Source organism: Aplosporella prunicola (assembly GCF_010093885.1).
Source record: "Aplosporella prunicola CBS 121167 unplaced genomic scaffold K452scaffold_31, whole genome shotgun sequence".
In the NCBI taxonomy this organism is placed as follows: Eukaryota; Fungi; Ascomycota; class Dothideomycetes; order Botryosphaeriales; family Aplosporellaceae; genus Aplosporella; species Aplosporella prunicola.
Window position 1 is genome coordinate 183,277 of NW_022983559.1, and position 15,241 is coordinate 198,517.

At 55.7% G+C, this 15,241-nt stretch overlaps 6 protein-coding genes across 6 annotated transcripts; 4 read left to right on the plus strand and 2 right to left on the minus strand.

Annotated features, from left to right (window-relative positions):
- Positions 1 to 237: 237 nt before the first annotated feature.
- On the minus strand, positions 238 to 2,220 carry K452DRAFT_341303 (uncharacterized protein; the record flags this gene model as incomplete). Its single annotated transcript, XM_033545371.1, has 6 exons — positions 238 to 593; positions 656 to 889; positions 950 to 1,061; positions 1,121 to 1,535; positions 1,610 to 2,077; positions 2,163 to 2,220. 6 exons carry the CDS (start codon positions 2,218 to 2,220, stop codon positions 246 to 248), a joined length of 1,635 nt encoding a protein of 544 aa, XP_033393035.1. The 3' UTR covers positions 238 to 245.
- A 468-nt stretch (positions 2,221 to 2,688) lies between these two features.
- Positions 2,689 to 4,152, plus strand: K452DRAFT_302076 (uncharacterized protein; the record flags this gene model as incomplete). The annotated part of the gene is made up of 2 exons (XM_033542540.1): positions 2,689 to 3,505; positions 3,563 to 4,152. The coding sequence occupies 2 exons, from the start codon at positions 2,689 to 2,691 to the stop codon at positions 4,150 to 4,152; spliced, it is 1,407 nt and encodes a 468-aa protein (XP_033393036.1).
- Positions 4,153 to 5,115: 963 nt separating this feature from the next.
- On the minus strand, positions 5,116 to 8,214 carry K452DRAFT_257846 (uncharacterized protein). The gene is made up of 2 exons (XM_033538445.1): positions 7,645 to 8,214; positions 5,116 to 7,574 (listed from the first exon to the last, which is right to left on the minus strand). Exons 1-2 carry the CDS (start codon positions 8,131 to 8,133, stop codon positions 5,178 to 5,180), a joined length of 2,886 nt encoding a protein of 961 aa, XP_033393037.1. The 5' UTR covers positions 8,134 to 8,214; the 3' UTR covers positions 5,116 to 5,177.
- A 98-nt stretch (positions 8,215 to 8,312) lies between these two features.
- On the plus strand, positions 8,313 to 10,341 carry K452DRAFT_278746 (uncharacterized protein). Its single transcript, XM_033539382.1, has 2 exons — positions 8,313 to 9,406; positions 9,456 to 10,341. Exons 1-2 carry the CDS (start codon positions 8,402 to 8,404, stop codon positions 10,254 to 10,256), a joined length of 1,806 nt encoding a protein of 601 aa, XP_033393038.1. The 5' UTR covers positions 8,313 to 8,401; the 3' UTR covers positions 10,257 to 10,341.
- A 272-nt stretch (positions 10,342 to 10,613) lies between these two features.
- Positions 10,614 to 12,313, plus strand: K452DRAFT_302079 (uncharacterized protein; the record flags this gene model as incomplete). Its single annotated transcript, XM_033542541.1, has 2 exons — positions 10,614 to 10,665; positions 10,713 to 12,313. 2 exons carry the CDS (start codon positions 10,614 to 10,616, stop codon positions 12,311 to 12,313), a joined length of 1,653 nt encoding a protein of 550 aa, XP_033393039.1.
- Positions 12,314 to 14,538: 2,225 nt separating this feature from the next.
- On the plus strand, positions 14,539 to 15,174 carry K452DRAFT_111629 (uncharacterized protein). The gene has a single exon (XM_033535035.1). The coding sequence runs from the start codon at positions 14,771 to 14,773 to the stop codon at positions 15,092 to 15,094; it is 324 nt and encodes a 107-aa protein (XP_033393040.1). The 5' UTR covers positions 14,539 to 14,770; the 3' UTR covers positions 15,095 to 15,174.
- Positions 15,175 to 15,241: the final 67 nt, after the last annotated feature.

The following is a 15,241-nucleotide window of genomic DNA, read 5'->3' on the forward strand; positions in this document are numbered from 1 at the left end:
AGAAGAAAGAAAAGGACAGAAACAGAAATTCCGCAATCTTCGTAGCCCAATTGTCCCCAAAGTGAGTTTGTGCATATCTTCTCGTCCGATCTCTCCCTGTGCCACCGGTATGAACGTGTGAACTGTTCCGAAAGGAAAAGCGGTGCTTAACACCTATGAGATGCTACACGCAGGAGCCTTCAACTTTTCCGGCCTTTTTCAAAGCAATCTGTTGCCGAATTTCAATCCTTTGCCTGTTGCAAAGCTCAATCTTGCAAAAAATCGATAGTGGCTTGTCCAGCCTCCCTGTCATTTACGAAGGTCTTGACAGTGAGGGTACACTGCTCTGTGGCCATGTTGACCTCAATATTCCCATCGACTTCGCGAACATACTTTTTGAGGCTCTTGTTGTGCTTGCGGCGTGCATTCTTGAGGTCCTTTTTCTGAAAAACCACTTGGACCTCGCCAACCTTCTGGACTGTAGCGCGATGTGAGTACTCCGGGGCGATGTCTTCGTTGCATGACCACAAAGTGATATGTTTGGTTAGCTCTTTGTCTTCAAATTTGAATTGAACTGCAGACTTCATCACAGCGCCGTCTTCAAGATTCTGGCCCTGTACGTCCAAAATAAGTAAGTACACTGTACACGGATAAAATGTCATGGTTTGTTACATGCCTTTGAGACTTGCCAGTTCATCCGCCCCTTGCAGTATTTCTGGCCATTGAAGTTATCAATATAACCAAGCCATTCGGGATCTGCATGCTTTCTGAAAGGCAGGGCGATGCCGTAGCCGTAATGGCGCCGCGCTTGTCTGGATCGTGGTTTAAGTCCTTCGAGACCCCTAATTGCAGCTCCTTTGACCACAGCTGCTTGGCATTGTGGTGGACAAGTGAGCTGGATCTGGCCGTTCTATTGGCACCACTGGCTCATCCGTTGATTCAAGTAATTTGAATCGCCGAAACCACCAACAAGGATGATGCGTTTGATGTTGTGGTTGTTGCTCTTTGCGTGCTTGACCTGCGATTTAACCAGGCGAATGATATCATCTATGACAGGATCAAAGAATGCTTTCATGTCCATGCTGTACGTATTCTGTTAACCTTATAATGTACTGTAAACATGATGTAGGGAAGTATTTACCATGAAAACTTCAATGTAGCTTCATCCGCATCGTACTTGGGTGTTGATAGAGTTTTCATGTTGATATGCTCAACCTCAATGTCTTGCATTCCATCCGCATTGGGGAAGTCGCCACTAAACGTTCTTTTTGCCGTTTCGAAAGATCTCATGAAATTGCTTCCTGGGCCACGACGCTTCGGCTGTACGTTCTCATATGCTTTGCCGAAAGTCTTCAGCATCCATATGTTGAAGTTTCTGTCGATGGAAGTAGAGCCACACTTGCCGCCGATGCCAACACACAACTCTTTGAATTCCAGTTTCGGTCGGCAGGAAATGATGTTGTAAGTGGTTATGTCGACGGTGCCACCGCCACAATCACAGACGAGGATATCGTCTCCAGGTGAGATTGGGTCGAGTGCGCTTTCATGATGTGAGGCTTCAAGGCAGCCAGTGCGGCGGCTTCGGGCTCTGTAATGATGTTTACGCTGTCGAAAGGCCTTGAAGCAAAACCGGCACTCATGGCGGCGCTCTTTGTAGCGTCTCTAGCGGCATCGCTCCAGATTGCAGGCAATGTTATCCAGACCTCTACGGGCGTAATATCAAAGATCCTGGATGAGTACTTCTTGGTCAAAACTGCAACCATGTGCTCACAAAGGCACTTCAAGAAGTTGCTACAAACTTCCCTTGCTGATTTGGATTCTGGCAGTCGCATGATTCCTTTTCCAAGCAGATCATCGAGCGTCGGGTCATCGTAATCCGTAAGCTTCGTATTACGGTCGAGGAGCAATTTGGTCCAAAGGTAAGGTTCCATGTTCGGAGTCGCTGTATATCCCCATTGATTCGTAGTAAGGTTTTCGTTCTCAAATGCGTAGGCAATTCTTGTGGGCACTTTGAAAACGGATTCCGGAGTGCCCGGCCACTGGTTAATGACCTCGATTTTGTCGAAACTTTTCTCATTCGAAGTGACATAGCTGATGCCTGATGAAAGGTTAGAGGTTTTGACGAACCAGTTTGAGGAATGGATTAGGTGAGGCTCGCAAGAGTTCTTCATAAGCTTCCTTACCTAAATATGTTGTGCCGTAATCGAGACCAACGATGATCTTGTGGCGCGCTGCCGCCATGGTTATGAGTGTAGTGAACAAAACTTTTTCAAGGAGGTCCAATAAGCAACACAAGGGTTGAGTTTGAGCAGCAATGCTTAAGTATAGTTAAGCCAACAGTAGTCTCGGTTCTGCTCTGGAGAGTTCAGGAAGGGTTGTAAGGCAGAAGAAAGGAGAGTCATAAAGAAAGAAGAGTGAGGGTAATTAGGCTACCATAAAAGCCTAACCCGCAACTGCCTTTCATAGGAAACTGCAAACGCTTGAACCATTTTGGCAGGCACGCACTTGCCTACCTAATTGTTCTAGCATGAACCTGTTCGTCCCTGCCTTCGTTAACTCCCCTCTCTTCCACCAACAACTCTGGATATCACTTCTGCCAAAGTAAACCTTTTAACCTCCAACCACCAAACCTTACCTCATCTTCTTCTTTAGCTTCATTCTCGCTACAAGTAGTACCAAAGGGCCGAATTCCCTAAGCTCTTCGCTGTTATGTCTTTCATAAACTGGCAATTTTACAACAATAATCGGAACCAAGACCGACCTTCAGATGAACAGGATGGCCCATCGCATCGGTATCCGACTAGACATAGCATCAACGGACATCAATCCAGCGCCGTAGGTGTGAATCAGAGCCAACTGGAAAATCTTCGCAATGAAAACAACAGACTTCACACCAAGGTCGACAATCAACGCCGAGAGATTCAGATAAAAGAGAGAAAGTGGAAAAATGTTGTCCAACAAAAGAAGAATCTAGAAGCACAGAATTTGAAGTTCAAGGAACTACTTAATGGTAACTCTAGAGATACCAGCGACATTGAAGAGAGGATTCTTCACTACAAACAACGGAACGAGTACTTGGAAGCGCAGGCCAACCACATGCAGGAAAAACTGGATGCCTGCATGATCGAGCTTAGGAGCGCCCAACAGACAACCTTTGAGAAAGCTAAGACGGTCTGGGCTCCAGAGGAGGACAGGACGATCCGAGAATTGATTGAGGAACTCTTTAAGTCAGTCCGAGCGTGGTCCAAGAAACACTGCGCCGCAGTCAGCGACTGGTCTCACTTTGAAGACGAAGAAACCCTGAAGAAATTATTCTGTGAAATTCAGGTAGTGGCAGACATTCCGGACATGAACGCTTTGATAGAATTCAAACATCCATTTCTGGTTTTGGCAAGCTTGTTGTCATCGCACATTACAGAGTATATCTTCAGGAATCCGTTCCTTTTCTTGGAGGATTCCCAAGCAATCGGGACCAGCAGCTCTCCAGGCTATGTGCTCAACAACACATTTCAAAGACTGTCAAATGGTAAGTTGAAGTGCGCGCCTTTGTAAAATGAAGCTCATGAACTGACGGAATAACTAGCAAACAAATCTGAAGCACATTCATGGCGCGTTGAGTTCCTGAGAGTCGCTTTCCCGAGCACTACACATAATCACTTCAAGCAGAAAACAGAATCTCCACTAGCCAACCAAGAAGACCCGGATTGCATATACGCCTCAATGGTCGACAAGTTTATATATGGCTCTGCTTATTTCTTCCTTAATTCTCTCACTGGCCAGGAAGAAGCTGCCCGGAAGTCCGATCTGCATGCTCTGTTTCTGCGAGCTGGAAACATAAACGGCCGTATCCAGAGCCAACTCACGCATTTCGAATGGGTCTATCAAGGCATGTTGCTCAACCACCCATTTTCAGTCCACTCGCTGTACATGAAGGCGGATCGCTTCCATAAGCTGGAAGATGACGAAGACAAGTCTCATGATGGGGATGCGGTGAAAATCATAGTGAGTCCGATGGTAAAAGTTTACGGAGACAGCAACGGAGAAAACTACGAATCGGGACGCCTCTTGGTGAAGGCAGTTGTCTGGCTCGGTGATCCTGATATGAAAGTTCAAGAGCCGATGGACTCCCAGCCTGTCAAAGTCAAGACAGAACCGTTTGTACTCATCGACTAACGGGGATTTCACTTCCCTTCGGAGAAACAGATCGATGGCTGCATCTACTTCCACGACACCAAAAGTTTGCTTCTACACACACGACTAAGATTGCTTCCCTACGAGAACGAACGACACAAGGCCTTTTTCTCTTTACACCAAATTGATCCAGCACGAAAGGCCGACAGGTTTGCTCAAACACTGAGCTTCTACGGAGGAAACACTTGCTTTTACAACTTCAATTTTGCTCTACGACGGAGGACACACAAATTGGCACTGCTCAGGTCCCCAGCCCCTTACATAAGACTGCTATTTCCTTCTTGCTTTCCACTTTTAATTCAAAGCCGGCGTGGCGGGAGGATGATGGACCGGCTGAAAAGTTCTCTTTTCTTTGTTTTGCTTTCCCCAGCTACTTCAGATAAGCAACAAATGAAGACCTGACTTGAAAGGATGGGCGTGGTTCGTGATACCTTCAAGCACCACGAGCAGTGTCTATCCGGTCCAGGACGGTAGAACCGTCATGAAGCCAACAGCGGCTTTGACCAGAGGCATCCATCACAGTACAGAGTAGTGCGGAACCGTCCAGTCTCGTCACGGTCGGTACGCCATCAGACGACCATGACTGCCTCCGTGGCTTCACGCCACGAACGGTCTCGTCACGTCGAAGATGAGTTCAGAGGGACGGTGGCAGACGGTAGTCGTAGGGTTTTGCTGTGTATCGATATCTTAGGAGGCAAATAGCTACCTGACTAGGTAGTTTTAGTTTTAAGGCTTCGGCGATGGGGATGTTTGAGTCTTTGCAACACCGTACTAACTCTCGTGATGTCGGTCCGACAGAACAAGACGGCTTGCGTTGTCGTCCAAGTGAACGGGAGGACGGTAGGGGCGGCGAACGGTTCGTCGCGCCCACCGTCTGGCATCACCAGGACGGTTGCACGCTCTGAGCACAAAAACTCCGCCCATCAAAGACGCACGCAAACAAAGCCCGTCAAACCGCATCTATACCGCAACAAAGCGCCCAGCTCTATCATACACCCCTCCACACTCTACCGTACAATATTGATAGTCCTGCCCCCCTTCACCACCACAACCCTCCTGACATTCCCATCCTCACCCAACCGCAGCCCCTCCTTCTCAAACAGCTTCTGCCCCCGCTCGCTCGCCCGCACTTGGTCCACAACCCACTGGACGAGCTGCTCGTGGCGGGCGGGCGCCAGCAGCGCGTCTTCCGGCACGGGGATGTCGAGCGCGAACTTCAGCTTGCCGTTCAGCTGCACGGAGCAGGGCTGGCTGCGGCGGCTGAGCTTGTTTAGGAGATCGGGGTCGTGCGTGGGGAAGCCCGCTGCGAAGACGGAGCCTGCGCTGGAGCTGTCCCCGTTCAAGACTTCCCAGCACTCTTCTGCGAACGCGGGCGCCACGGGCGCGATCATGCGAACGAGCGCGCGCGCGCCGTCGCGGTACGCGGCGGTGACGGCGGGGGAAGAGGCGCTGGGCGCGTCGTCCAGTGCGTTGGTGAACTTGATCAGGTCGGAGATCATGGTGTTGAGCGCGAAGGTGGATTCGAGGGCTGTGGTGACGAGCTTGACGGCCTGGTGCTGCTGCAGGAGCAGGTCTTCTGTGAGCATTCTGCTGTCCTCGCTGCTGCTCTGCTCCTCGTTGGATTCCGTCGACACGGTCGTGGCGCGCTGCACCACGCGCCATACGCGGTTCAACCAGCGCTGGATCCCGACGATGCGGTCTTCGTCCCACTCGAGCACCTCGCTGACAGGCGCCTGGAAGAGGATGTGCGCGCGCGTGGTATCGGCACCGTAGCGCTCGATGCAGGCGCCGGGATCGACGCCGTTGTACTTGCTCTTTGACATTTTCTCGAAGCTGACATTGGGCGGCTTTCCCGAGGCCTTCATCTTAGGCTTGGAGGGGTCAGAGAGGTCGACCTCGTCGGGCTTCAGGAAGCGGCCAGTCGCGGGGTCGGTGTACGTGCGCCCGTGGACCATGCCCTGCGTGATGAGCTTGCGGAAGGGCTCGCCGTTGTTGTCGGGGCCGCCGCCGCTGGGCCAAAGCGCCGTTGTCGCCAGGAACTTGGAGATGAAGCGCGCGTACAGCAGGTGCAGGATCGCGTGCTCGACGCCGCCGATGTAGATGTCGACGGGGAGGCGCGCGTCCGCGGCTTGCGCCGAGATGGGCTCGTCCTTGTTGTGCGGGTCCGCAAAGCGGAAAAAGTACCATGACGAGTCCATGAACGTGTCCATCGTGTCGGTTTCGCGCTTGGCCGGGCCCTGGCATTTCGGACACGACGTGTTGAGCCATTCCGGAATGTCATTCAGCGGGTTGCCGCCTTTGCCCAGAACCTGTCCTTCGCGCAGCTTGGGGTGGACGACCGGCAGGTCCGATGTAGGCACTGGGACGGGCCCGCAGCTTTTGCAGTTGATGATTGGAATCGGCGTGCCCCAGTACCGCTGACGGCTGATGAGCCAGTCCCGCAGCCTCCAGTTTTCGGTATGCTCAGCAAGCTTTCCCCACGTTCTGGGCTTCCTGCTCTCCTCTTGCATCTCACCGACAATCCTTTGTATAGCTTCGTCGGATGCGATACCAGCGAAACGGTCAGACCCAGCGGTCAGTACGCCCTTGTGCACGAAGACCTGATCGCCTTCATTGTCAGTCGAGGCCAGGGAATTGCCAGAAGAGGGCGTGACGACAACCCGAATGGCTTGATTGCCCTCGTTCTCCCTCCAAAAGGCATAGTCCCGGCTATCGTGTCCTGGAACACCCATGACGGCCCCTGTTCCGTACTCTTCCAGAACATATGGAGCAGCATAAACTGGGAGGGGGAGAGCAACAGAATGAGCATCACTGCTGATATATCTGACAGGATTAGATGCTTCGATACCCGGAAGACGGAAACCCGCCTTCGAGTCCGGAGAAAACTTGGATGCCTTGTCAATGAAATCCTGCAGCTCTGGCTGTTCCTTTGCCATTTCCTGAACTATGGGGTGTCGGAGAGACAGCGCGACATATTGTACTCCATATAGAGTGTCGGCTCGAGTAGTGAAGACATCCACTGAGGGAAGTTCTTTGCCGGTGCTGGAGACTTCGAGATCAAACCGGAGTTTGGTGCCCGTAGATTTACCCACCCAATTCCTCTGCATCGACAAGACGCGCTCCGGCCAGCGATCGCCTTCTGCTAGAGAGTCCAAGTCGTTGAGCAGTGCCTCCTTGAACTCGGTAAGGCGGAGGAACCATTGCTTGAGACGCAGCTTCTCCACTTTGGCGCCTGATCTCCATGAGCGGCCTTCGGCGTCAACTTGCTCGTTTGCTAGAACGGTACACTCGACAGGGTCCCAGTTCACCAAAGATTCGGCCTGGTATGCCAGACCCCGCTCGTGGAGAAGCAAGAAGATGCGTTGGGTGTGCTTGTAGAACGACGGGTCACAAGTCATGAATTCCTGAACCGCACGGAGTTGCATTAGCTACGTATCTACGAAGCTTTACCTGACCTCCGCGGTCTTGACATACCCTGTCCCAGTCCCAATGTCCGTTCATGATCTCCAGCTGCTCTTTCATCTTGCCAATGTTTGTGACTGTCCATTCCGCCGGGTCGACGCCGTGCTCAATGGCCGCATTCTCAGCAGGCAAACCGAAAGAATCCCATCCCATTGGGTGTATCACATCGTAGCCTTTCATCCGCTTGTATCGCGAGAGGACATCGGAGATGGTGTAGACGCGAAGGTGACCTAGATGCAGAGTTCCGGACGGGTAGGGAAACATGGGCAGGACGTAGGCCTTGTCCTTGGGATCGCCGCTGTCGACTCTGCGCAATTGAGGGTCGGAAGTCTTCTTTGAGGACTCGGCCCATCGCTTGCGCCACTTGGTGTCGATTGTCTGAAAGTTGAGTCGATCATTCGCGGTGGATGCGGCGCGCCGGAGGTGGTTGTAGGCGCTGAGCCGCAACGACGGTCGCAGAGACCATCGCGAGCCCGCGGCAATGGCAGTGAGAGCTCTCATTACCAGCGATTAGCAGAGTCAAGGCCGCCACGGATCATGCTGCGATTGGAGTGGAAGGCGGCGCGTCGCAGGTGTGTTCTTGGCAGGCGCACAGGCGCGCTAGTGAGATACGGCTCCGATGACGATCGTATCCCCTGCGCCAAAGCATCAACGACCTTTCATTCTTCTCTCACCGCGCACCGCGCCCAAAGATCTCCACACACACGAGCATGGCTTTGACAGGCTGCGAATTCGGCTGATACATAACCACCTATATCCATCCCTCGCCATGTCTCGCCCCGGCTACAGCAGCGTTGCTGGCCAAGGCCCCCGCGACTCGCTGGAGCTCGCTTCACTCGCTTCCTCGTCTCCAAGCTCGCGACGAAGCTCAGAATCCTCCGCCTCCGGCACCCCTTCGTCGCGGAGGCTGTCGCTGGAGAATGAAGACTTTCTTTCCGAGAACAACCCTGCTGGGCGCCACGAGCGCTCCTATTCGGTTTCCTCCGCCTTTGACTTCGCGTCCAACCTGTTTCCTTTATCCACCACCGCGGGCGGCTATACTGCGCTGGGCGCGCCTTCGACCACGAACTTTGATCCGACGGCCGCGCTCAATGGAGGATCTTTGGAGAAGCACAAGTCGTTGACATATCTCAACGGCTTGTCGCTCGTAATCGGCCTTATCATTGGCTCCGGCATCTTTTCCTCGCCGAGTCAGGTCAACGCCAACGCTGGCTCCCCAGGCGCATCGCTCATAATATGGCTTGTCGCTGGTGTTTTGGCCTGGACGGGCGCTGCTAGCTATGCGGAACTGGGAGGCGCTATACCTCTCAACGGCGGTGCGCAGGTCTACCTTTCGAAAATCTTTGGAGAATGGGCCGGATTCCTCTTTACCTGGTGCGCCGTAACCGTCCTGAAGCCTGGCTCGGCCGCGATCATTGCCATCATCTTCGGAGAATACTGTGTAAGGACAGTGATTGGACCGGACGCCATGGAAATCAGCTTTTGGCTTAACAAAGGAGTTGCGTTGGGAGGCTTGATACTGGTCACCCTGCTCAATTGCGTATCCACGAAACTTGGAACGAGGAGCGCCGATGTCTTCATGTTTTTGAAGTTTCTCGCATTACTCGGAATCACGATAATGGGAATCATAGTCGCGGCCACGGGCTACTCATGGAAGGGTCAGACAAGTAACGAATGGAAGGACAAGGGATGGTTTGAGGGCACGAAGAAAGACGTTTCCAACTGGGCTGTGGCTCTGTATGCAGGTCTCTGGGCGTTTGACGGTTGGGACAACGTATGCCAACCCCTCGAACTTGAGTGTTACAACTGCTTACGCGAATTAGGTCAACTACGTTACGGGCGAATTTATTAACCCAACGCGCGATCTCCCACGCGTTATCCACACGTCGGTGCCGCTTGTAATTCTCTGCTATATCCTCGCAAACATCGCATACTTCCTCGTGCTTCCTCTGTCCGTCATCGACTCCAGCAACACGGTGGCCGTGGCTTTCGGCTCACAAGTCTTTGGCCCCGTCGGATCTCTCATCCTCGCGCTCGCCGTCTCCGGCAGCTGTTTCGGCGCGCTCAACGCCACGACCTTTACCAGCGGACGCCTTGTCTACACCGCAGGCAAGGAGGGCTACCTCCCCGAGATTTTTGGCAAGATCGGCGTGGGCAGGCGCACCGCCGTGCGGCTGGGTTCGAGAAGCGGTGGTGGCAGCCGCTTCGCGCGCATGATCTCCGACGACGCAGGCATCTTCTTCACGCCCATCAACGCGATGCTGCTCAACGCGGCGCTGACAGCCGTGTACATTCTGGTGGGCGAGTTCGGCACGCTAGTCACGTTCTACGGCGTCGCGGGCTACACGTTTTATTTCTTCACGGTGCTGGGGCTAATATTGCTGCGGGTGCGCGAGCCCGAGCTCGAGCGCCCGTACAAGACGTGGATCAGCACGCCCATCATCTTTTGCTGCGTCAGCCTGTTCTTGGTCTCGCGCGCGGTCATTGCCCAGCCCCTGCAGACGCTGATCGTGCTGGCGTTTATTTTGGCCGGCGTGCCGCTTTATTGGTGGAGGGTGGGCAGTAAGCGCGAGAGAGGCGAGAAGGGGAGGTGGAAGTTTTGGAAACGTTGGACCTCGAGTTGAGGCGTGGCACCTGTGGGGTGGCTTTCTGTGTATATTTTTGCAAAGATTATCATGATTGTAATGCCAGTGTCTTGTTGATGAGGTTCGACCTGCATAGGTATATGGTTCTTGCATATCCGTGTCTTTGGGCCTTTTTGAATACGCCTATACCCTCGCATAATTTTATTCTTATAAGTATGTAGAGGTTACCAACCATAACTACGTAAGGAGGATTTCGTGGGCCTGGTAGATTTCAGGTGAGCAAAATAGCCACGTCGAAAATCATCACATGACCGCGTAGACCACTTCGCGCGTCCCAACGCGTCCAGGCGCGTCGCCTCATCACCCCTCCGCACTCCGCACTCCGCCGAGCCAGCAATGGACATCTGGGCCGGCAACCTCTCGCTGCCCAACAGGGACACAGTCGCAGGTACTTCGTAGCTCCCGCCCGCCGCAGCGCCACTAACGCCCCAGCAGGCATCCACCTCGCGACGACGACGACGGCGACGCGCCCCGCGGCGCTCTCGCTCTCGCTCCCGCCCTCCCCGCTCCGCTTTCTGGCGCTGGTCGACCGCGGCCGCATCCCGCTGTACGTCGCCGCTGGGCCATCGCTGGATGTGTGGTCGCCCGAGGATCGCACCGTGCACTGGTTTAGCGCGCTGTTGCTCGACAGCAGCCATGATGCCGCGACGCCCGCACAGCACTGGTGGGACTCCGCGAGCCTGCAGGCGCAGTCGCCGCTGGCCATCCTGGCGCAGGTCGACCACGATGACGATGCGCCCTCCCACTCCGCGCTGCGCGTCACGGAGCTGCTCTTCTACGCGACGCGCGAGCGCGAGCAGGCGCAGCTCACGCTGCGCGCGCTTCCGCTGTCTGCGGACCTCGTGTCCAAACTGCCTTCCCCGCCGCTATCACCCCTGCCCCAGGCCGAAGAACCGCAGTTCCTGCTCCCGTTGTTCGACGCAGAAGAAGAAAAATCAACCTCCGAGCTCCGTAAGCGCCAAAGCGTATCCAGCCTCTTCGACGCCGCCGCCCAGCGCCGCAAACGCGCTAGGCGCGCTGGGGGGGAGAGCGTCGCTGCTGCGGCTGCTGCGCTGCCTCTTGTAAACCATCGGCGCTCTAGCTCCCTCGGCGCCACCGCAAACGTCATCAACAACACCGCCCCAGATCACGCAGACCAAACCAATGCACCAAAGCCCTCGCGCCCCCTCTCCCGCTCCCCAAGCCTGAGCCTGGCCGCGGATGCGCACGCGCACGCGCTGTCCCGCCCCCGCAGCCGCAAAGGCGGCTTCGTAGACGCTCAGGGGGCGGGCGCGGGTTTTGGCCCTGGCAAACGCTCTTCACTGTCGCGCGTCGCGACTGCTGATGACGAAGACGTGACAAAGGAGTCCTCGCTCGAGACCCGCAATAAAGACACTATCTCCCGACTCGTCTTGGCCGGCATGCGCATGCATGGCTTGCAGCAAAGGCGGAAAGATCGGGCGCGCAAGAGCTCGCTTGCTGGTGGTGTGGGGGTGGTGGGTAGGTTAGGGGAGGGAAATGATGGGTTAGGGGAAGCGCAAGACGCGGCCGAGGCCGCCAGAGACGCCGAGTACAAGCTCGTGTACCACCAGACGTACAAGGGCGCCGTGTTTGCGCTCAGGCGCCATGTCGGCTCCGTGCCGTTGCATGCGCATGTCGATGCGTTGAGGGAGACGGTGGATCGGTTGTTGGGGATCTTTTGTGCGGATCCTTTGGGGGGAGGAGGTGCGGATGAAGGTCGTCCCCCCACCGGCACAGCCGCCGTCCCTCATTCCGCCGATACTCACGCACCCGCCAACACTATAACAGCAACAACCGCACAACCCCCATTCGGCTCTAACGAGACACCAGCACCAGCAGAAGCCAGCCCGTTCGCAGCAAGCGCAAGTGAACGGAGAAGCAAGAGCAACAGCAAGAGTGGGGGTGGGGGTGGGGGTGGGGATGGAGCTGGCGATGAAGATGGCGATGGGAGTGGGTTGGGGCTGGACGTGGGCGTGGGCGTGGAGCAGCAAATGGTGCATACGCCGCGGATTAGGCGGGTGGGGGGACGGAGTTGATTGTGGTGTTGGTGGTGCTGTGTTTGTGGTGGCGTTAGTGGTGCTGGGGGGATGGGAGTGTGGGTTGTGAGGGTTTGGGGGGTCTGGGAGGTTTGTGTTTCTTGCCCATATATTTTCGGAGGATGTAGATGTAGGACATAGATTATGCAGCATTACAGACGCAGCATCGCGGGCATAACATTACAGACCAGCCCAACACGCCCCGCCGCCGTTCAACAGAGTAAGCCCGCCCTTTCCACCAGCTCGCTCGCAAGGGAGACAAACCCAGGCCTGTACCTACCTTAACTCGGTCGTAAGAAGCATTCCATTCCACCACCAAAGCCAAACCGTAACCATCCATCTTCAAGGGCGCGTTCAAAGCAGCCAGCCAACAACGATGCAGACCGGTACGGCGTGTCTGTATGTATGCACCGGGCGAAGTCTTCTCTTCTCTTCTCGCACCGCGGCGTCCTGCTGGCGAAATTACCTTCCCCGTACGTCGCACCGCACGCCTCAAGCCTACCTACCTACCTGAGACTGTCTGTCGCGCATCTCGCACCCCCCGGCCGTCTTCCCAGGTCCTCACATCACATCACATCATATCACATCACATCCCGCGCACAACCAAGCAAGAACGACCAGAACGAGAACGGCGTTTCCCCCGTCCGTCCGTCCGGTCGGAGGATCTACCTAAACCCCGTCGTCTCTGTTTGGTTGTTTGTGTTCCTCTCGGTTCTCAGTTCGCGCACGACTGACTGCCGCGCCGGGTACCGTGTCCGTGTGTTGGCGCTGCATAACCGTCTGCCTGCTTAGGAGTATGGATGAGTGAGTTTCGATGACGAGGTTTCTGCGGATGCGATCGGCTAGGTGTGCTCGGCTATGCTCTGCTCTGCTCTGCTCCTTTCTTCGTGCGAGGCGTCGTTGGCTTATATGCGTATCGTATCTTGTCGTATCGTATCGCATGCCATCGTAGCCGACTGAGCTGGCTGCATCGGGACGAGACGCTTCTGCCGCAGCAGCAGCAGCAGCAGCAGCAGCAGCAGCTGGCGCGTTGGCTACGAAATTCGCTCCCATCCCCTTCCCATCCCATCCCGTTCTAGCGCCTACCTATCCTCTCCACACCACGCCCAGATCGTAGCAAGGGTGCGTGCGTGCGTGCGTGATCGGGCGGGGATGTTGTGTCCCACGCTGACGGGCAGAGGACGCGCACTGGCAGACGTGATAGGGGCTCCGCTCCGCTTGCTTGCTGCTCCTAGATAGGTGGAGGAGGGCCCGAGGGAGTGGGTGAGACGGACGGACGGACGGACGGGGTGAGCCTCGCCAACGGCGTGTACTGTACCTACCCATGCATGCGGAGACACGGGATCGCGTGCTAGAGTGATGCCTGCCTTTGAGTACCTAATGTAGATCGCTGGCGGTGGGATTGAGGCTCAAGATTGCTGCGCGTCATACCCCGTAACGCCTGACCCCGGCGAACGAACGGGACAGGCGCATGAAGGGGAAACGGCACGGGGCAGGCGTGTAACGACGAGGCCAGCGTGTAAGAGCCACCAGCGGGAAGAAGTCATCTTGGGCGCAGATTGCGATACGAGGGGAGACATCACAGCGCAACGCACCGTTTCGCGAGGCAGCATGACCCCACCCAGGTCGTCATTGTCGTTGGCTCGGTGCAGCAGCAGAGATTGCACGAGGCTCGTAGCAGCTAGCAACTCGCAGGGTGGTGATCGGCCAGCACAAGCGTAGTCAGCGAGTCTGGGGCGACATAAACAGCTAGACTGCGCGAATAGAGGGGCGATATTGGCGGGCGGCCGCGGCGCAATTTCTGCGCCTGTTGTTGAGGGGAAATCGCACGATAGATTGGACTACTGGCGCGGATTGCGCATTGCTAGGTAGGTTTCTTTCCTCCCTACCTAGGGTTGGTTGGTTGGTTGGTTGGGTGAGGCTGGGAAGGGGGAAGGAAGCGGGGGCGGGTGCGGTCGTGGTCGAGGTCCTGGTCGATTGCATCCTTCTGCCGCACAAGCCAGGCGTTCGTTTGTTTTGCGATCTCACCGCATCAGGAGAGAGGAGAGAGGAGAGAGGGGAGAGAGAGTGTGTGAAGCTCGTGAGATAGGAATAGGGAGCAGTGTGGTTTCTCGTCGCGACAAGCTCGCGCGCGCGTCGCAGTTTGCGGCAATGATCAGAGCCCCGTCGATCGATCGGTCGATCGGCCAGATCTATCCGCAAGCTCTCCTGCACCAAGCACCCACGAAGGAACGGCGAAGGAATGCCGCGCGCGGTTCCTGGATGCTGGGTCGAGGGTGCCCTGCAAGATGAAGGAACTGGGCTGGCTTTGCTTGGGCTCAGTCATGGGCTGATGCGCCTCTTCTCCACTCAGCCGCCGCACAGAGTGTGGAGTACCTACTTACTAACGCACCCGAATCCTGCCGCCAACCGCTGGTCGTGCTGGGTCTTGTCGCTCCAACTTTGGGACTGACTGAGATGACGATCAGCACGTGTCGGACTGCCGCGTCGATCCGTTCATCCATCAAGCAGCATCCAGCGGGGGAGCGAGAAAAACTTCCCCAGTCACAAGACGCTCACATTCTCGACCCTCAGCCTACTCTTTTTTCTGCTGGCCGCCTCCGCACCATGGCGCCCGGCTCCTTCAAGCCTCGCGCCGACGTTCCCGCCCAGCGCGCAACCTTCTCGACGTCAGCCCCCGCGCTAGCCCATGGCCCTGGCTTCGCGCTGGCGCCGTGCCAGGCTGAGATTGGATGGACACGAGGGTGCTGCTCGACATGCCCCACGCTACCGGTAGCTTGATCTGCTCTCCGTTTTGGCGGCGTCGTCGTTATATCGGACGGGCTGAGAGGCGCTTCATCAGTTTGCTCTAGTCGAGCTAGATGCTTCTTAACTCGCGCCTCTCCTCGTCCCATTGTCATTGACAAATTGTCTTTCCCCAATCACTCC